Raw genomic sequence first — 22,367 nt, forward strand, 5'->3', positions numbered from 1 at the left:
ACACACCAATATGGCAGCACCCACTCGTTATTTTAAAGGATGCACAAAGCTTCATACCAGCCCTGGGAAACACCATGAGGATTTAAAATTCCCCTTCCACCTGAAGGTGGCCACCTAAAAGTGGTACACTTCCCCCTAACACCTACTCCCTCTGACTAGGAATTAAAAGGCACTGCCTTTTTACTCTGAAGACAATTTTCCAGGGTCTAGGCCCAGTAAGTTAAGAGTGGAATGGACTTCTAAGGTCACAGACTGAAATCCTTCCATACAGGTGACAATATAAACTAATCCCTTTTAGGGACATTCAGAGGGACCCCTTAAGGATGTCACCTGAAAACACCCAGATCACCACTCATATTTTTAAATTTTGGCTTGAGAGACATAGCTGTTAAGTTTAGTAAGAAATTGTACCTGCATTTCATTTTCTGTGCCTGTGCAAGGGCCAGCAAGGCTGAGATATCATGAGGTCAGAAGGAATAAAAACAGATGACTGTGACTTTAGAAGGCAATGGAGCCCACACTAAATGTGGACAGAATTTGACCCTGAAGCCACTGGGCATCATGTGCAGTCTGCAGGTAGTTTCTAGTGCAGAATTTTAGGAAGGATTAAGAGTAACTACAGGAATAAGGAATAGGGCAAAATCTACATGCAAAAGGAGCATATTTGATTAAAAATTACCAGTGTCCATAAAGACACTGAAGAGTATGAACTTCCAAGCACAATACTTCATCCAAAGTTGTTTTGTGATCAAGGATGCTCTTCCAAGATGCACTGTGAGGAGAAGGTAAATAAAAGGGCTTTACTCAGTTCTGAGACTGAGCCACAAGACAGCCAGCCAGTTTGTAATCCTTCCAAGGAGTGACAGCTGGATGGTCATTGTTTCCCTTCCAGTGGAGTAACACCTTTCTGGTGCCTTCTGACAGCCTCAGTTCAGCTCTTTGGCCACCAAAACCAAACATCCACAGGTTGTGTTGTGTTGGGAGGGCAGGCAAAGCAAAGCAGAAGACACCTCAAAGCAGAGGCTCAGCTGGCACAGTTATTTGGGGGGAGTAGAGTAAATGCACTGCACCTCACAAGGCATCACTGAGTGACGGTGAGAAGGTGCTGCTGCTGAACTGACTGAAAACAGCAGCTGGGAGAGACACCACGGTAATGGAAACCAACCCAGCAGAGGGGAAGAGAAGGAGTGGATGTGGCCAGATCAGATTTAGACAAGTTACCAACTGACTGCACTAATAATAGGGGCATAAAAGACTCCAGACAGGACCCCTGAACAGGATTTCCTGCACGTGTGGATGTGTCAGTGTGAGTGTGAAAGGGAATGCAAACGTGAAAATTGAATGATGGTGTTGACTAGCAAATCTACAACTAATTTTGAAACCCTAGAAAGACATCTTAGGAATCTGGGCTTGATCCTGCTCTTGCTGAAAGCAATGGACAAATTTGTATTGACTTGGGAGACCTGGGTATTTGATCAAATTATTTCTTCCTGCCTCTAAATAATAGTGAATTGCAGCAGCAGCACTTTGCAAACTATAAGCTACTCCATTAATTTTTTTTCAGGCACATTCAAAATATTAACTTCATCAGATGAATTATAAAACAGAAGAATTTAAAAAAAAAAATTAAGTCATAACATTTTCATTCGCAGAAACATGAAAAGTAAAACTTTCTACAAGGATCATTTGGCTGATTCGCTACTTGTAAAAGAACATTCAAATTGCTTGCTACATCTCCAAAGCATTTTTATGTTGCTCCTATTACTAGATAAGACCTCATCCCTTGCATTTCTGGCACAGTCACATGTTAAGCAAGCAAAACTACACCATGAAAATTCAAATTCAAAACTCTTTTGACAGCAGCATTAGCCTGTGTTAACCTAGTCTAATTTTAACAGTTCTACCCAAACCAGCAAACTATTAAGAGTCTATTAGTGTAAGGTACCTGCTCACCATCCTATACTCAAGCATACATAGCAAAGCTAAAAAGCAACAGGTAATCAGTCCTACTGCTGCTGCTGGAAAATATAAACTGTCTTACTGGGCTAAATTGCAAAAATATTGCCAGGAAATGCTTAAATTCTCCTACCTGACAACCTTTCATTCACATATACAGACACTATTTCTGCTTACTCACATAAATCTAAACTTTTACCACTCATGGTAAAATCCTCTTCAAAAGCTCTCCGAACAAAAACATCCTGACTGCAAACAGGCTTCTGCTCCTGCCTGCGAGACCTGGGAGAACAAAGTGAAGCTGTGGTCAAATCCAGTACAGGCACTCTTAGGAGTGGTCTTTACACTTGGGAACAGTAGCCATGAGTCCATCCACTGCCATCAGCAGGGAGGTGCCATCCAGGAAAAGCTCAGCAAGTTTGCAAGTTCTCCCAGACTCTCCAAGTGGAAGTTTTCCTTTCCAAGGTCTGCTGAGACCTGCTGTGTGTCACAGATACTCTTTCCAGCAGCAACCACAGATCTGCTGACAGAGCTGTTCATCTGAGGACTTCAAAACACTTTTAATTGATGGTCTGAGTTAGCCCTGGCTTTGCTCAAAACAGAGCTGCCACAGCTTGCTGCAGGGGCAGATGATGCTCTGGTAACCAATCTGAGACAGGACATCTGTCTAGGGACAAGTTTTATGACAGTCACTCTGCCAGCTCTGTATAAGCAGGAGGCCAGGCTCTGGCATGGACCCACAGATGCTCAGGAGGAGGGCACCAGAACCAAGCAAAAGTGGGGTGATCCCTCAATGCAGAGTGCAAAAATCTGCCTGAGGTGTTTTGTTTGTTGGGAATTAGGGGGAATGGCGTTTGCTAGTTGGTTTTGGAGAAGGAAATAGGGGGGGGATACTGTGTGTAGATGCAGTTTCACTACTCAAAAGAGAGGTTTGCTTCCTATTTCTAAAGCAAAACGATAGAGAACAAAATATAAAGTGTTACTTTACTGGTGTTCCACTTAAACCTCCCACTGCTGCTGACAACTGAGCTGACATTTCAGAGAACCATTCACCCCATCTCTCTCTCAGAACCACCTCTCTGAGGTAACTGGGACCACATCCCTGTGCACACACAGTCCAAGCACCTCTCTTGTACTCTTTTCATCTTTCAGCTACTTCATCCATTGTTTAGTTATTCAGTAACACCTTAAAAATCATTTTTAGATTTAACTATTAGGTAATTTTAAATCAGACAGCAAATTCTGTTCTTCAGTTTTCAATCCCTTTCCAGACCACTTACATTGCATTAATTCTTCATAATTAGAACATTCTGAAAGACTCTGCTGGTAACTCCTGGGACAATATGTTCAGGGGGACTCTGCTGGTAATTATGGTAAAAACTGGACCTCCAATCCCTTCAGCACAAGAATCTTCCCCCAATTCTGCTACCCCTTTTGACCAGAAGCTCATAAGATGATCACAGTACACCCCATTAACCAAGTTTTTCTTATTCACACAAAAGGCACTGAATAAGAAAGACACTCTGCTTTAAATATCACCCCAAATTCCCTGAAACATTGCACAGCCTGAGCCAAAGCTGTCATGTCCACACTGTCTAGCAACACCTAAACCAGCCAGATTAAAGGCAGTTCATACATTTCAATAAACAATGCTGTTATGCTTCCTGATTATACAGAACACAGCCAACACCTTCCAGCCTTCTCCAAAGAAAACCAAACCAAAACTTGCCCAGAACTTGATGCACATGTGCACAGGCAGACACACTTTGCTGTGAATCTTTCCATGTTTAGGGAAAGATAAATACTGCAGCTGAGTGGCCCAAGCAGCCTGTGTTTCTATTGCATTGACTAGAGCAGCAGTGCTAGAAAGTAATCAGTGAGCATCCAAAAGATGTTTTCCTAATACTAAGGAGATTGAAAAGGGTTTAGTATCTTTAATAGTTTTACATCAAAGAGGATTATAACAAGCAATGTAATAAATGCCCAAACTGGATTGACTTTGTACACAAAGCTTAAATCTCTGGGCCTTCAGGGAATTATTGATAGACATGCAGGAACAGAGGGATGCTGGAGTTAGCCATGGATCTTTGTCTGGTTTTGTCTGCCAGGGCAAGCCCTACCTGGCAGATCACATACCTGGGTTGTACCAGGCAGGATAAATTCACCATGGGCCAGCAATGTGCCCTTGTGTCCTTTAAGAAGGTCAGTGGAATCCTGGGGGCCCAAAAAGGAGACCATCCTCCTCTACTCTGCCCTGGTGGGGCTGCACCTGAAGTACTGCATCAGTTCTGGGCTCCCCAGCCCGAGAAACACAAGGAACTGATGCAGAGGGTCCACTGGAGTGCTACAAAGATAATTAGGGGACTGAAGCATCTCGCTCATGGGGACAAGCTGGGCCTGTTCAGCCTGGAAAAGAGACTGAGAGGGAATCTTATCAGGGCACAGAATATCTTCAGGACAGGTGTCAAGAAGGTGGGGCCAGATTCTCTCTAGCAGTGCCCAGTCAGTGCCCAGTGACAGGACAAGGCACAACAGGCACAAACGGAAACACAGGAAGTTACATCTAAATAACAAAAGCTTCCTTACTTTGAGGGTGACAGAGCACTGGAACAGGCTGCCAGGAGAGCTCATGGAGTGTCCTTCTCTGGAGATATTAAAAATATGCCTGGATAGGACCATGTGCAGCCTGTCCGACATGAACCTGCTCCAGCAGGGGGTTGCACTTGATGATCTCCAGAGGTCCCTTCCAACCCCAACCATTCTGTGATAGTGCCCAAGGTCACAACGAGAAAGACAGAATTAAAACAACCTCTTTAGATGAGATCAGCAGTTCTGAACCAAGGAAAAATATGGTGGATTAAGAGACAAGACACCAAATTTTGCTAACCACCCCTGCTGCTGTCACGTGCAAAATGCTCAAATCAGCTACCTCTCTGTGCTTTTGTTTTCTCAGCTGTGAACAAGGACAGGAATAATTCTTTGTTCTTTGCTTTAAGCATGGCCAAAACCAGTAACATCTGCTGATCCAAAGAAGTGGACACAGCACTTTTGGAAGCATGGAAATACTGCCTGCAGGAACAGAGCAGACCTGGTACCAGTTTACTTCTAGCAGCAGGGGCTGCAATGAAGACTGCAGTAGAACAACAGACCAGATGAGATACATTTTCAAAAGTGCATTAGATTCCAGAAGGGCTGGATTAAATGCTGATAGAGCCATGTCCAAAACCTACCCCAGTGAACTGTACTGCCCTCAGGAGTTCCCTTGGAACTGCTGCTCAAGACCTACCCACAGGGAACAAAATGCTGATGCACAAGGGTGGAATTTGAGGATTTCAGCGTGGCACATCAGAGAGAGGACCCTCTGCCATTACCCTGTGTGCTGGCACACCTCAGTGACAGGAGCCTTCAGGTGTATGCAGAAGATCAGCAAGAACAAAATTCGAATGTGCTTTTGTACTTTGTATTTACACTCACGTTGCTAACACTGTACAAGTACTGCTGCACTGCAGCCAGCTTTGCTTCTGAACCAATTATTCTATAAGCATCCAGTGACAATCATGCTTTTCAATGTAAACTGGCAGTAAATTACATTTAGAGCAGCATCTGCGATGTAATGCTCTCTTCCTACAAGTTTAGCTTTTTTATGACTCATTTTCAGTCCTTTTTCTTTCTCAGCCTCCTTGCAAGACTTACTTACACTAACAACAACAATTTAATCAATCACAATCTGCAAAGGCCTCTTAGGGACACACTCCACAAATCAAAGCAATTCCAACACAAGGTCATTCTATTGTTTCTCTTTAGCTGTAAACGCTGGCAAGCGTAAAGAAAACATTTCACCTTTTCGTTACCTGAAGAAAAATTCACTATTCACTATTAATACAGAGACAATAAATAATAGATGAATTGGAGAAATACCACAAGCTGTGAGAGAAGAGAGAATACAGACTTTTCATCACATTCTCCTCATCCATATTTATGAGTCCCTCCGGTTTTCTGGGTAATAAGAATAAATGGATTTTGGATGATATGGGCATGGTAAGAAAACTGCTTTCCATGAAGCAAGGGAATAGAACTTATGTGGAAGTAACAGAATTAGAGATGCTCATGATGTATGTGCAGTTGCATTTACTACAGGAGGGACCACAACATCACTGAAGAACATTTACCTGTGTAACAACTTTAAAATGGTAACAACCCTTCCTATGACCAGCTGCTGAGCAGAACAGAGCCACACGGAGGCCCTAATATATCTAAACAATAAGTATGGGTCAACATTCTAATAAAAAAGTGCTTTGTGGAAATTCCAGAGAGAGAGAGAATGGACAGAATTAGTAAAAAAGTGCCTTTCAAAGCCTAGACTGTTTCAGAGTAGTTGAGGATCTATTTTACATTAAAATATTTCATGTATACATACACACACATCTTTCAATATGCACCAAAATGGTTAAGAATTACTTATCTGCCTGGAACACCTTTGCAATCTAGAACCAAAAGTTAAAAACAAAACCAAAACAAACAGCAGGAAACGAAAACCCAAAAGGAGCCCCAGAGCCAGACACAATGGTGGGCAGAACCCAAGTCCACATGCAGGCAGGGTCAGGAAAGAACTGTGTGAAAGCAGCTGCTCACAATACCTAAAAATAGCTTAGCATTCCTCCTTTTTGGTAAAGCTCCACCAGATGCTCCTGGTACCTTCTGGAAAGAGAGAAAGAAACGATTAAAAACCCATCAAGTGAGACAACAAAATCTGCACCAACCCCTCCTATCAAGCCACAGTCCTTGATGAGCAAGAATGTAAATGCTCTTTGCTCTCCTCCGACACTGGGACTGCTCAGTGCCCAGCACCCCAAGGAGTGAGGGAGCCTCCACCTGAGTCCTTCACTCTTGGCTTGCTGGCAATTGATCAGAGGGTGTCCCACAGCCACCACGGGTGGCAGCTGTTCTGTCACCGAGGCAGGGACACCCAGCACCCCTCAAACCTCTCCCCACTAGATTCCCAACAGTATTTCTTAATGACTAAACTGAATTAGAGAGAAGAAAAGGCTATTATCTGCATAAAGGATTCAACCCTTCATAACTAATTCCAGTAGGACCACTTTACTTTGATCGGTTCCTTAGGTTCATTTTCTTCTCTCCAGAAAATAAATGCCCTTTCTGTCAGAATCTACACCTGCTTCCATTAATCCAAATTACCACCATGTTTTCTAAATATTAGGAAGTATGGAGGAAACTCAACAACACTCAAGCAATTGTTTAGTGGGGGATTTGATTGTATTTTTTAATTTAAACACCATAGCAGAGAACAGTAACTTCCAAATGAGATTAAGTTGCACTACTTTTCCAGTTCAGAATACCTCAGACTACAAGGGAAAACACAACTAACTGAGGAAATGTCAAAGCCAATGCACTTACTCCTTAAGCTGTTTATTAAACAGCACCATTAAATCAAATTAAATCAAAAAAGCCTCTGTGGCTATTTGGTGCCAACACGATGCATGATGTAGTGTGTAATGTTAGTGTAACTGGCAAGGTTGTTAGGCAACTTTTTTTTTTTTTTTTAATAATAATATTGGGATACAACAGGTGGAGAGAAAGCAGCCAAGAACCTGTCAGCCTACAGGGAAAGTTCATGCTCGCCTCTGCCCCTCTGCAGGCAAAAGGGTCACATATTTTGGGTGGTTCCCCTCACCATGTAAATTAAAGCTCTGGCCTAAGCAAACTGCTTTAATCACCAGTGAGGTCTTATACATCACAGGAAAATTTTCCATTCTTAGAAAGAGCAGATGCTGACAAACACCCCCTGGCTGCATTTAAGAACAGAATCCATTATCCATCTAGAAAAGCCCTAGGGAAAAGTCAGGGTTGCAACTCCAGCAGTTCAAATAAAAATAAAAATTCCTCAATGAACTGAAAATAACATGCAGAACATTTCTTTCTTTAATGATACTGGAATTTAACAAGTGGGAAGGAAGTAGCCAGGAATCTATTTTAAATTGAAAATATTTTTTTAAAAGCAGTAGCAAGAAACAGCATAACCCAATTGCAAATGCATTATGAATAAATTACACATTCTCCAAGGACCATATTTCCAGAACTAAAAAAAAAAAAAAATTTAAAAAAAATGTTTTTTCCAATACTAGGAAGCTCCAATTGAATTCTGATGTTACCAAGTGTGATATTGCAAAAGTCATTAAGACTAGAGGTTTCAAAGAGAAAGAATTCACATGGAGTGCTTATATTCAACTCAGGCTGACAATTATTTCAGTTTGATTTTTCCAAATTGAAATACATCAGAATCAAAGCTGCTCAATACTTCTGAAACACCCACAACCTCAACCTGACAGTCTTTTTTTTACCTTGTCAGAAATCACTGAAAACATTCTCCATTCACAAACCCATTTTTGTTTCTAACAGATGTGACACACCCAACAAATGGGAGTGACGTGAGGCATCAGCAGTGGCATTAAATTCCATTTGTGATGCTCCTTGGACAAGGTGACAGTGCAGCCTGTTCTGCTGTCTCTCACTTTTTATAACACCATCATCCCTGGATAACATCCAGAAACCTATCCCTCTAGGAAATCTTTGTGCAGGGCTGAGGTATCACTACAGCACCAAGCTAAAGCTCTGCCTGGAAATGAACAGCACCCAGCAGGCAGTGGTATAAAAGTCATACACTACACAGAAGAGGCTGATTTTAAAATTCTGGAGAATGTAACTCTGTGGAAAAGGAAAAATAAAAATCAATTTCCTATATTTAGCTAAGAATTTACCAGGGGGTGCTCCATAACTTGCACTTGTGCCCATCTCTGGTGATTCAGCAGAGGCCTCTGGTGCTGAGCTGCCACGGGCAGATGCTCCAGCTCTACTTGAGCCAGCAGGCTGAAGATGTGACCCTCATTTTCTAATTGAATTGTGACAAGATACACAAATGACATTTATTCCAAACATCTTGAGAGGCAAACTGGGATTTCTGCAGCAATGCAGTGCATCCTGCAAGGATGATGCCAAGGGAACCACAGGCAGGAATAGCAGCCTTGCTCTAAGAACCTTAAGATAGCACATCCAATGCCTTTGGCTTTACTGTATCCTACACCATTGGAAGTTTGGCTTCCAAAACTGAAACCACAATGCAGCATGTGCCAGACACTTCATAAAACACTTGATGTTTCACATTGCCCAAAGGAAAACATGGATAGCACTTAAGAAGAAAATAGTCATGGCAAAAAAAAATCCACAGTTAATACATGAGGAATCCTGGCTATGAGCCCTATTAGATGATAAAATATTCACCTGCACTGTGTAGTCAAACCCTGTTTCCTGCATGACCCAGAGAACCAATGTGTTGTCACCCTCCAACACAGAGTCAGCCCCTCTGCTACATCATGATTCACCCAGAGAAAATCAGGAACCACTGAACTTCTTCATTCAAAGGGGTTTTTAACACAAAACAACAGTTGGAATATTTGTTTCTCCACTTTGGAGTTCTTCAACCTAATCTTTAGCAGAAAAGGAATTTTTGAGGCCTCATTTTAACCCCAATTTACCTGAATTTATGGAAGGAAGTTATATACAAGGAAAGCTGACAGGATTTCTGCCCACCTGTCTCTAGATAGCATCTTTCAGGAGTGTTAAATGCAGTCAGAAGAACCATTGCTAAAACCAGAGTAGGGTCTGCAAAAACTCAGTTAACAGAGTGAAGGAAAATATTGGTATTGCTCTTAGAAGGAAAGGCAATCCTAAAGTATATCATCTACCATCTCACCCTGGAAGACATGCAATCCTCCTCACTTGTAATTCTGATAAAATATGAACAGTCCTCCACTGGAAATAAGGTAAGTGGTCAGGGCACTTTACATAACTCATCACTCAGGGGAAGCCTTGCTGGAGAATGAGAAACAAGGATTCTAACCCACTCCAAGCAGCTATTTTAAGCCCTCTAACTTGCCAACAGAGGCAGAACTTATGGGAGAGTGAGCTATAAGCAAACCCAGTGCCTTCCTTATAGCTCAGGTCAGAAGTAATTAAGAGTCATTTAAAGATGCTGGACAAACCACAGCAAACAGAGGTTATAATGCACAGGTTATAGGTGACTGCTGACATGCAGTGATGGTGAGGAAGAGCAGGGAACATGAGGCTGTACGTGTACACCCATGTGTGGGGAAAGGCTAAACGAGGGCCAAGCGTGTGTCTCTAGAATCCAGCATTAATTTAAGCTAAGCTTAAGATCCCAGACCAGGTCAGGGTTTAACTGTACAGGAATCTTAGGATGAAAGGGAGTCCTGTCACCCTGAGATGAAATCTCATATGAAAAATAGAAATCAGCAGCTTCCAGCCAAATCTGAGCCAAATCCAGTCACTGCACACTTGAAAGGCAGGTTTCAGAAAAGTATTTGGCTATGTACAACGTGCTTATAACATACAGACAGTATGCATGTGATACACAGAAATGAGAAGTGAAAAACATCAGTGAAAGTCAGGAAGAAGCTGCCTTTAAGGTCTGACTCTTTAGGGCTTTTGATTAATTTCAGAACTGAAGCTGCAGGATTGGTTGGGATCCAACACCTGGATTTGATATGACTGTGTGCATTTCAGTCACTCAGGGCTTAGTCTGTGTTTAAATTGCATTACCCAAATGACACAAGAGGCAGGAGGAGTGCTGGGGTAGTTCCCTGGGAAGGCACAGGTCTCACCTGTCTCACGTGTCGCTTCAGGTGCAGGTAGACACACTGTCCTGTCTTCCGGTAATGCCGCTCCATGTGCTCCCTTCCAAACCCCAGAAACGTGTTCATGCACACGTAGAGACCTCCTTCTGAATCCTACAAGGAATGGCACAAACACTTACAGCAGGGAAGGACAGGAAGGACACAGCACACAGAAAAATAAAACAAGAATTGCAGACCCTTTTTGTTATCAGGCCCACACATAAAATATGGCTTTCATAGCATATTATGGTGTTTACACTATCAGCCCTCTAAGGAACTTCCCCACCGTATCACATACCATAACACATCATCCCACAGCCTATAGAAACTCTTTGAAACTAGTTCCTTTTCAACTACAGGTTAGTGAGTGTCCAAATTGAAAGTCTAGAAATTAGTCTTGAAAAATTCCACTTGGGTGCCCAACCCACAGAGGTTCGTAGGCACAGAAATTTGTAAAGCACAGAAATAAGTATGACCAATTATTTGAAATAGCAGAATTTCTTGAGGGCATTTGATTGCAAGAACATGATCCCAAACCAGAGGCACAGCAGAGTTGATGGTCCAGGGACTCTGCCACAACTTCTTTGTAGAAGAAGTGTCTCTTGTCTAGAAAAAAGATCTCAAATGACCTCATAGCCCTTAACTGGCTAACAAAAACTTGACAAGTGTTTTGGGTGCATTTTTCAGTGTCTATCAGGAATCCTCTCCATTCATGCAACTACAGAGCTTGGAGACAAGGGCATTACAAAGGGAAAATAAAGATATATACTCCTGGTGCTGATCACAAATGCTGACATTTCAGTAACATAACCTGGCATCACTTTTTGCTCTCCCTAAAACTGGATGTTGATGCTGGCTGTTGCCAGAATCTTGTTCAATTTTAGCACCACTCTAAGACCTCTCCTACATCAGATTGCCAGGAGGACTTTCAGTCATCTGCTCATTGGGGTTGGATCACTTTTTCCAAGCCCTCTAACATGTATTGTTTTAAGTAGGTGGTGCAGAACAAAGAGTGAGCCTTTCAGAAGCTCTGTGACCTTCCTTCTATTGTGAGTGTTTGTGCCATTGCATAGCACAGAACATCTTGTGTTAAATTCCCCAAAGAACAACATGAACTACACTCACTCATTTACTGAGAAGTAAATGATAAATACATATATGAAAGTAAGGATCATTATCTCCAGAAGCAAGTCATATTGGACACATACATGCTGCCTGCTCTTCTATCCTGCATTCCAAATCTTTCTGCATTACCTCCTTCTGTGAGAAAGTCAGGGATGTGTCCTCTACAAGAGGATCCTAGAGGTACCCAGTATAAATAAAAATATACAGTGTTGTCACTCTAGGGTCTCAGGAACTTTGTTTAAAGTTTTGTTTTCTTGGAGATCATTCTCTCTTTTTCTGGAGGGAATCCAAGAGACCACTGAACTGTTTCTGAGGCAGCCTATGACAACAATCTGACACTTTCAGTTTAGGAGCTAAATGTAGAGTCTGAGTAAGTTGGTTGTGGTTACTAACAAAACAGATGTTTCTCCAAGAGAGCACAGGCAGAGTGTTCTCCCCCACAGCTTGGAAAGAAGTGGACAGAGTGTACAAAGGCCCAAAAGGTCAAAGTAAAACAGAAGCCTGTGTGAAAAAGACACCTTTTTAGATGGCCAAGTGAAGGATTAGGCCCCTGTTTGGTGCTCAAAAAACACTTGACTGTGATCTAAGACAAACTTTGTGCTGGTTAATTCAACTTCACTGAGCAGACAAACAGTTCTGGAAGGAATGATATTTTACATCATCTGTGGCACGTAAATCATTGTGTTTGACAATCATTTTAGATACGTTTGAAAGTCTATGCTGGAGGAAGGCAGCTTATCTGAAGCACTGGAGACACTATTCTACACCAGAAAAGCATAACTTGCCCTGACAGACAAAACCAGGAGCTTTAGCTGGGTACTCTTCCCCCTCATTCTTGCTTGAGGATGCAGCAGACATGTAGTGTGAAGTTCAGGATAAAGTAACGTATAAACATTCTCTTCCCTTATCACTCCCGTCTAAAGGCACTGTTGGGGCAGAAGCTTGCACTTGGTCAGGCTCCACCACTGCCCAGAAGGCCACTCAAGAGCAGATCACTCTTTTCACCTTCTAAGCAGAAAGAAAAGGCATTGCTCCTCACTGTACTTCTTTGCCTGTTCTTTGCTGCTAAGGTGCTCATGGTATGCCAGGTGCTTAATTCAGAGAGGGAAACACAGAACCCACACCAGGGAGAAAAGTATTTTAAGAAAAGACAAAAGAGCTGCTCTTACTTATTTAGACACCAATTCATGTTTGGAGGAAGGAAAGAGGCAGAGAATCCCCAGGGAAAGAGAGGCAAAATGCACCAGTTGCTCCCTCTTGGACTCAAAAGCAGAATGAGGAAGCTGGTGAGAGGCAAACACAAGTGCCATGAGGACAGAGAGAGAGAATGATCACCCCCTCAGTCCACACTGCTCGTGGCACCAGACCCCAACAGCTTCCAAACAGCCCTAACCTGATCAGGGTTTGAACTAATGACCTCCACCCCATTACCAACCCTCACCAACCATTTAGGCTCCTCAGGGAAATTTAGGGTTTAGCAATTTCAGCTCCTGCTGTCACTCAGACAACAATTCTTTGTACAAACACGAGGGCTGTGGTGATCTCCTAACAAGGCAAAGAGTGGCAGACTCAGGGACAGTGTCTCATGCACAGGTGTTTGCTTTAGATCCTCTGGAACAATGGGTATTTTGCTAAGACAGTATCACAGAAGAGAGTAAAATGGCACCTGGAGTCTCCACAAGTCTCCACACCCAAACATGAAGAATGAAAAGGACATCCATCCTGTCATATATAAAAAAAAATGTACAGTTATGAGACAGGATCACTGTCTTTGTGCATTCTGTCATGGTTTCCATGAGAGTGTTTCCCTACAAAATTCATGCCCATACAGAACTGCTGCAGGCTCTGCTCAGGGTGTCTGTTCACCAGGAATCACCATAAATTAATCTGGCTTGTATAACTACAATCCAATGTTTAATATATCTGAAAAGTTACAGGACCATCCCTAACATACACACATTGCACTGGATCCCACAACAGTCTAACTAAATGACACATATTTTATTTTGGGACAGGCTGAAAAAGGACAACAGATGTTTTGGCACTTAATATTCATCTCAACAACACATAATAATTTACAATTAAGAATAAAAAGAAAGTACTACCAGTACTACCTACATTGAAACAAGGAGGAAAAAAATCCCACAGCAAACCACAGACAACCACCTGAACAGAACAGGACACAGAGATGGCTCCAGCAAACAAAAAGTTCATTTTGAAGTTTCCACTACAGTAAATGTAGTTACTTCTGGGGTGGGGTGGGGGGAACCAACACAAAAAATGTGTGCTAAGGCCAAGAATATATCTCGTCACATTCAAAAGAAACATGGGATATGAACAGTGGGGTGAGTCTGCCTTTTAGACAACTGCCCTCTGTCACCCAAAGGTGACAGGAAAGTAATGGTGACTAAAGGAAAGCAGAAGAGGAATACTAAGAGGGTAAAATTTGGCATCAGGTAAAAAAAAGATCAGAGGGAGAAGCAACAGAATCTGAATAAGGAATGGAAGGACACTGACATACACAAACATTAATGCCAAAATACACACAAGCAGTGAAGAGAAGCCATGTACTACTGGAACTGGTGAAAGACAAGAGATGGGAAGAGCTGGGTCGGGCAGAGAAAGAAAGGACAAAGGACGTGGAAGTAGGAAATAAATTGCAGGGCCCAGTAACTGGACTGTTAACTTGAAGTGCAAAAGAAATCCTTCCCCTGCTCTGCCTTTACAAAAGCACTGGACAGCACTGGACAGCACTGGATATTTCCCTACAAGCAAATTAATTCACAACTGCTTAACAAAGATTCCTGGTACCTCTGTTTAGCTCCTGAATGGGCACATGCACAGGGCCAATCCAGTACAGCACTTAGAACATTTCCTGGGAAGAAAAACCTCCAAGAGGTGGATCAACTGCTCACACCCACCTATAAATCACAGGTGGACTCCAGAGCAGTGCACATGAATTCCAAAGCAGTGTCTTGGACAAGTGACATGCACAGGCAGGATCAAGGCTTCAGTTAGTGAGTAAATACAATGGCAAAACTAATGCTGGGTCAGGATTAGAGAACTTCCACTCACCCACCACCACTGTTTCGGGCAGCTTATCCAGGTACAGGCTGTGAGCTGCTGGCAGAGGTGTCTGAGATCCACCAGGACTGACTGCCAAGCTCCAGCCCAGCACTGCAGCCCCAGCAGTGCCACCTGCACTGCTTCCACAGCACCTGAGATGTGGGGATTTTGCTTTGTGCAGAACCCTGGCTGTACAGGTCTGTTGGTCACAAAAACAGTGCTGTGCTACCAGAACAGAAAAGCTGGGGAGAAGAGCTGAGAGGAAAACTTATGGTTCCACAGTATGTCAGCAGAGCTCCAGCATTGTCCATCCATCTGCATCTCTGTATTTATCCTCTGACACTCTGGGTACCTGAGAATTCAGATCTCTCTGCTACCCAAAATATTCCAGTCCATCACCACTCTGGGTGACAGCATAGTCAGTGACACATAAAGAGGAAAAGGCTAGTAAGATCCAAATTTAAATCAACCCCAAGGAAATGCACAATGCACATACACACTGGTTGATCTCCCAAGCACCATAGTTATTTCTCATGTGTGAACCACTGCAGGCGCAACTTCTACTGATGTTACCAATCTCCAACTGCAGAAGACCAGTGAGTTAACTGATGTGACCCAGCTGAGTGTCCTGGTGCACTTCCAGCCAGCAAAACACCTGCCCATGTGACAGCTTTGGCATGTCCCTGCCAAGCAACAGTACCACACTGCTCTGACTTTTCAGGTGATCACCCACCACCAAGCAATTTACTGCCTCACTAACTGGAGGCATCTTGCAGCTAGGCCAAAATCCTCATCTGGAATACTCCCTTTATCTTGGTGTGGTCAGTCCTCTTGTTTCTTGTTTCTTCTCTGCTGCTCTCATTCCATGAATAGAAACAAGATCCAAGCCTACCCCTCACAACACGGGCCTTGGTGACTTTCTGATTTTCGTTAAGGAATATTGAGCAAAGGAGCTGTCAGACAGGAGGTGCCTATTTCTAGAATGTTTTATGCAACACAATCACCAATATTCCTTACACACTCCAGACTCTCAAGGATTTCAGTCTCAACTGCACAACAAACAGCAGAGCACCAGCTCAGACTTTGGGAATTGTCCCAGCATAACCATTGCAGAGTTCCTGAGCCACAAAAATGAAGTCAGCAAGATTCACAAAGGAAGCTGTTGTCAGCAGCAAGGTTTTTCAGCAGAGCAAAGCCAAACTTTCAGCTGCTCAAACAAACACAGTCCTGCACTCTACAGAGCCAGCCTGCCTAGTCCTGTCACCGTGTCAGACTTGTGAGCTGTGCTGAGGTTGTCACCAATGCCCTTGGTGGGGAAGGTTTCAGAGCACATCCACGTGCAGCATCCATAGCTCACATTAAGCCCTTTTTATGCCCCAGTTTGTATCTCTTTTCCAGCTGCTGTCTCTCCCCCAGATGTGTCACTCTCACGACCAGTGACAGGAATGGAGAGAATGGCATGGAGCTGTCTCAGGGAAGGTTTAGGTTGGATATTAGGAAAAGGTTTTTCATCCAGAGGGTGGTTGGAGACTGGAACAAGCTCCCAGGGAAGTGGTCACAGCACCAAGCCTGACAGAGCTGAAGAAGTATTTGGACATAGTGGGATTGTTGGGGTGTCCTGTGCAGTGCCAAGAGTTGGATTCAATGATCCTCATGGGCCTCTTCCAACTCAGCACATTCTATGACTCTACTACCCTGTGATCAGAGGTTTTTGAGACCAGGATCACATGAAAAGGTGGAATTTCCAAAGCTGAGTATTATCCTTCTAAAAAAATAATAGTACAACAAAAGATTATTTAATGTGACCTTTATATCATCTGCATTCTACTGAACACAAAGTCAGGCTCATCCACCAAAAGAGGAAGAGAAGTCACAGTGGACAAAACAGGAGAGAAGAAACCTGCAGCACAGTGTTGGAGTTGGTGGAAAAAGTCACCAGGAGGCATGACTGCACCTCAGGTCTGAATAATGAGAGGTGCAGGACTTTGTCAGCCGAGTTGCAGGAAGGTGGTTGGCTCCCATAGCTGCTGGGTCAGTCCCTGGAGGAAGCAAAACTCACAGCCTGCCTCCCCTCCTCAATTCCTGTACAAAGGAATGGCTACCTGGAGTAGGAGACCCCATCAGAGAAACACAGTTTTTCTAGAAGACATCAAAAAATCTCAAAAAAGTAATTAAGATGTAAATCATATCGGCATATTTTCTCATCTTATGAGCCAAGCAAACTAAAAAGTGTCACTAGGTCTCTTAAGTGCAAAGAAATTTGCCTCCTGTTCCTGCCAACTTTCCAAGGACCAACCCCAGTATGTCCCACTGGAAGAAGGCCAAATCTAAAGACATTAATTTCTCTTCTGTTTTCTATTTCTAACAATATAACCTTTCTGACAGTTAATCCACGTGGAACAAATACACTAAATAGCCACTTGTACTTCTAGCTCTCACTTCTGAAGTCTCTCAGCTAATGACTCTCACTGTAGCACAAAGGTGACATTGTTCTCATATCTTCATCCAAGGAAGATTTAAAGCTCGTGGAAAAGGAACCTCAACCAGTTTTGAGAAAAATCAGTGAAGCTGCCTATATCCACTGGAAGATGCACTACTCAAACCCAGAGAAGATGACACAACTGACAGAGTGACAAACTGAGCTGCAAAAGCCACATCTTTTGCAGATGGGAGCTACTCATTCCCAGTGCCTCATTTTCCTTGGCACCCCTGACAGGAAAAGCCCCGATTTTGACCATTCCACTCTGCTTAGTCCTTGCAATTTTGCTGCAGCATCTTTCTCTACAATAATAACATTACTCTGTACCCCAACACTCAAGAGGTCTGATGGTTTTCAGTGTATTTTAAAGATCACAACAATCCCTACAGGCAAAGGATTAATATACAATTAATACAGCTAAATACACTTGACTGTAGAGCTGCTGCATGACCAGGTATATGTTCATGCATGACATGATGAAGTTAAACTGCTGCAAGGAGCATATTTTAAAATGGCAAAATGAGAAGATATGAGGAAATACTGTGGACTATTCTTACATGAGAAAAACCTCCTCCAGCAACAAAAGCAATCTGGAATTTTAGCATGGCTAACAAAACCAAGAGGGTTTTTTTTTTAATTCTTGAACATTATAACAGGGCCAACAGTGTATCTTCTTTCAAAAAGAGGCAGGTACCTCAAGAGGAAGAGGCTCACTTAGGTAATACATGGATGACCTTAGAAAGTAAGTCACAAAATCAACATACTACGAAATATAAACATCTCTCTTCAGCCAAGAAATAACCAGTGTGTATCATTTCACTTTCCTTCTGAATGAAATACTGCAAAAACACAGCTTTGCTATTTTCAATCTGTAAATTACAGTGTTTTACCCTAGAAAGCACACATTACATATGCCCCTTAGAACCTCCATCCTACAAACGATATTCAAGTATCTATTAGATTATATGGGAATTCAAAATAAAATCTAAGGCAAATCTTTCACTCAGCTAAGCAGAGGAGTGGTATGGGCTGAAAAGCTGTAGCAAACAACAGAAACTGAGACTGCTTTTATTTTCACTGGTACTGCATAAGTTCAGTCAAACCTTTTGCCCAGTGAATGCCCATAACACAATTTAAACAAGAAGTTTTTACCCTGGAGGGTAACATTTTCCTAAATCTGAAATCTCTTCCCAATAATGTCAAAAGTATGAAAATTATTTTAGCTTAAAAAAAAACATACATGCTGCTTTCCACTCATTTTGCTACTTTTATCCATAGTTTCTGTTAAGTTTGGCACAAGTGTTTTATGTTTTGTTCAAACATATTGTTTAGCTAAACACAGCTTTTGTTGTGTTCAATTGAGGTTTGTTGCAGGAGGTGGTGATTGATTGTTTTTTACTCTGTAGCAGTATTTTATATCCCTTCTTACTTGTTAACAGAAACTTTTTATAAACCATAATATCGAAGAAGCCTGAAAGTGTTACTAAAAACATCAACCACGTGTTCACCCAAGCAGAAATCTGAAGAATGTGGTATATTGATTTTCCCCCGCCAAAACCTCCTTAAGTATATAATGCAATTATCGCCTCTGCGGCAGAGTCCGATTTGGCAGTTCTAATCAGCCCAGCTCCCAGTACAGTCAGGGCTGCTGGGTGACACTTGAGATCTGAAGAGTGTGGGTAAAAATAACCTCTGTTCAACAAGACATGACGAACACCAGACAGCTGAGTCACCTTTAAATTCATGTCTGATTTTCTGTATTAAAAGGAATTATCAGAGAGAGGGGGAATTATCAATTAGGAGGGGATAAAGGATTCAAAAATTGTGTCTGAAATGTATCTTTTAATGAATATTCTGTAATGTAATGAGCTTCCTTCTGATTGCTGCCACTGACATTAACAACAATATATAGTGCTCAATCACCTTTGGGAAACCTCAGTTTCCTGTGGAGAAGCAACTTTTAATAAAATTTTCAACCTCTTTTGAAAAAGTCTAATTTCTAAGCACCTGTTTCTTACGAAGCACTGCCCATTTATGAAGGCTTCCAGTATCAGCAGTGAAGTTGAAAACTGAGTCAGGCCCCAAATCTGCCATGGAACACATGCAGTCTGTGGAGCTGGTGGATGTTTTGTAAGATACTATAGAAATAGCACCACAGAAAGTTTACTGCACATGAAACATTGATCTCACAGCAAATGAACCAAGCTGGTGGGGAAATACTACAAGTCCATTGAAGTTCAGTGATGTAATTGAAACCCCGGGGGAGAAAGTGTTTCAGGGGAACTTTCACTCTGATTTTCAGGATGAGCCTTTACCTTGGAAGCTTTCTCTGAAGCTTTTGAATAGAATGAGCACCAAGGCAAAGGAAAGGAAACAGGAAAGCAAAATAATTGACATATGCTCGCCAAAATATACCGACGAGAAGGCCATTACTCTCCCTTTTTAACCACCTCGGTGTGAAAGCAAAAGCAGGGCTCCGGGTGGAGCAGACCCCGAAAAGCAGAGCAAGCAGGGAAGCTTCCCCGAAACCACAAAATCCCCGTGTCCAAGCAACCACTCCAGAGCGCCTTGAAGGAGGAAAATAAACAAACAAGCGCAGGAAGGAGCGGGCAGCGATGTGCGGGAGCGCCGCGGCCGCAGCCGCGCCCCCGGGCTGGGCAGCAGCGGGAGGCCGAGGGGCGCGGCAGGTGGAGGAAGGGGTCGGGGCATCCTGAGGCCCGAGGGGGAGGCAGAGCCCGGGGAGGGTGCGAGGGGCTGCGGCGGGGACGGGAAGGGGCCGCGGCGGGCGGGGGCGCGGAGGCAGCCGGGGGCGGTTCGCTGCACTCACGGGCGAGTCGTAGGAGAAGGCACATTCCGTCTTGTAGACCCGGTCCCCTGACTTGGGCACGCGGATCGTGGGCATGTAGGGGACGAGCAGCTCGCCCAGGTCCCCGGCGGCCATCTGCGCATCGGCGGCGCGGAAGAGCGCGGCCCGCTGCATCCTCCTGCCCGCCCTGCCCGCCCTGCCCTGCCGGCCGCCCTGCCGAGCCGCTCTGCGATGGAGGCGGCGGGCAGCCGGGCCGGGGCAGGGCGGCGGCGGCGGCCGGGCCCGAGGGAGGGCAGGGGGAGGGAAGATGCTATTTTTAATCCAATGGCAGCGGCGGCGGCACCAGCTGCGGCGGCGGCACCCGGGGGTCCCGGCGGGGGCGGGCGAGGGGCAGGGCAGCGGGGCGGGGTTCCCGCCGGGACCCGCGTTGCGCCCGAAAACCTTCGCTCCCCGCGGGCAGCGCGGGCACTCGGCCCTGGTCTGCCCGGGCAGCCCCCGGCAGCCTTCCCTCTGGCCGCTAATACTCTTTTATACGCTCTTTTTTTTATTTTAAGCTTCTAAAGACTACATATTATATATATGCGTATGCATGTATATGTATATATACATACATATATGTGCGTATATATGTATATGTATATATACATACATATATATGCGTATGCATGTATATGTATATATACATACATATATGTGCATATATATGTATATGTATATATACAGAAATATGTGTGTGTATGTATATATATATATATACAAACACATATATGTGTATAGGTATTTCTATATAGGCATATGTAAGTATATATATATAAGTATGTATATGTATATATATGTATGTATATGTGTATATACACATATACATATGTTACGGTGAGCTTCTGGACACCCTTTTGTCCCCCCTTTCCTAGGGCCTCTGTGGCTCTGTGGATCCTCCTCCATGCCCCAATGGGGTTGGCGGGGAGCCAGGAGAGCCCACCCTGTCCAAAACCTATATAGACCCCTGAAACTTCCTGCTCTTTCTCTTTTGCCCCACTCTCCATGGACACCACAGAATAAAAAGAGGGCTGTTCCAACTTCCCTGGGGTAAGAGCCTCTTTTGAATACTTTTCCCTCTCCTGGAATTCCTCCCCCCACAGCCCCATATCTCTGAGCTGGTCGGATTCATTCGGGGGGCTGCGTGGAGGGGGGAAAACTATAAAAATTACATACATATGTATGTATATGTGTATATACACATATGTATCTATGTATATGTGTATATACACATATACATGTGCATAAATACATATATACGCGTGTGTATAAAATACATGCAGTAAAAACTCTCTTCTCTGTATTTTCGCTCTCAGCCCCTCGTTGCAGTGCAGGTGTCTCACAGGGCTCTGGCAGGTCCCCCCGGGGCCGTGCTGACAGGTGGGATGTCCCTGCTGTCCAGAAGAGCACATCAGTGTGGGGGGATACAGAATGGGAATGCCCAGCCTGGGATGCCCGAGAAGCCTGTGGCAGTGCCAGGAGCCAACTCCCAATTTCATGTCTTCAGGGGCAGTACCTTGCCTTAAAATTACCATTTTTGGCCTTTGCTGTGTTTCTCTCTGCTCTTCACTTTGAAAGAATAATGTCAGAGAAAGGAGAAATAAGAGTGACCTTTGTAGGAAGAAAAATATTGCTACTGTTTTCAAATAGTATCTAATAACTACTACATATGCCTGGCAGCAACTGTATTAAAGAAATGACCAGTCCATGTAAAATGAAGATGCATAGAGCAGATGAATTGCCTTCCAGCCATCATCCAAGGACTCATTGATCACTTCCACGGAGGTGATGTGACCTTTGCTAGAACCACCTTTTACCTCAAAATTAAAAGTTCCAAAAGGTGGTTCTAGGAAAATCTCAAAAACAGAATTGAAAAATGTTTGTACCCAGCTATGAGCAGGCTGTGAGGGTGAGCAGAGTAGCACAGTGTCCTCAGTAATTTTCACCACTGAAAAATCAAGTGTTGGGAACAATGTGAAACACTGAGTGCAGAATGTCATGTCCATTGAGTGGTTTTAGACTTACCGAAAAACAGACATTACATCAGACTTGCAAGCATCATTGGATAAACATCATAAAAAACACTAATGCAGGGTCAGTAAGGTTTATTTTACCTGAGGAGACTTTGTGCTTTTTTAATGGCTTCTCTTATTAATAACTCAGCATTTATAAACAATGAGAGCCATAACAT

General features: G+C 43.4%; 1 protein-coding gene and 1 long non-coding RNA gene across 3 annotated transcripts in view; one reads left to right on the plus strand and one right to left on the minus strand.

Annotated features, from left to right (window-relative positions):
• The window catches only part of USP13 (ubiquitin specific peptidase 13), a 49,977-nt gene extending 29,465 nt beyond the window's left edge, over positions 1–20,512 (minus strand). The window contains exons 1-3 of one of the 2 annotated variants that reach the window (XR_003961897.4): positions 20,162–20,512; positions 10,653–10,778; positions 6,594–6,654 (exon numbers count right to left, since the gene is read on the minus strand). Coding sequence is in view for 1 of the 2 variants with exons in the window: in XM_002193070.6 (XP_002193106.6) it covers positions 6,594–6,654; positions 10,653–10,778; positions 20,162–20,314 (340 nt within the window). In the remaining variant the exon portion in view is untranslated. The remainder of the gene's footprint in view (positions 1–6,593; positions 6,655–10,652; positions 10,779–20,161) is intronic. The other variant, XM_002193070.6, reaches the window with a different exon arrangement.
• On the plus strand, positions 19,924–21,761 carry LOC140684689 (uncharacterized). The gene is made up of 2 exons (XR_012057334.1): positions 19,924–20,021; positions 21,493–21,761. It is a non-coding gene; the product is annotated as an uncharacterized lncRNA (long non-coding RNA).
• The last annotated feature ends 606 nt before the right edge of the window (positions 21,762–22,367 follow it).

This window comes from Taeniopygia guttata, chromosome 9 (genome assembly GCF_048771995.1).
Source record: "Taeniopygia guttata chromosome 9, bTaeGut7.mat, whole genome shotgun sequence".
NCBI classification, from domain to species: domain Eukaryota; kingdom Metazoa; phylum Chordata; class Aves; order Passeriformes; family Estrildidae; genus Taeniopygia; species Taeniopygia guttata.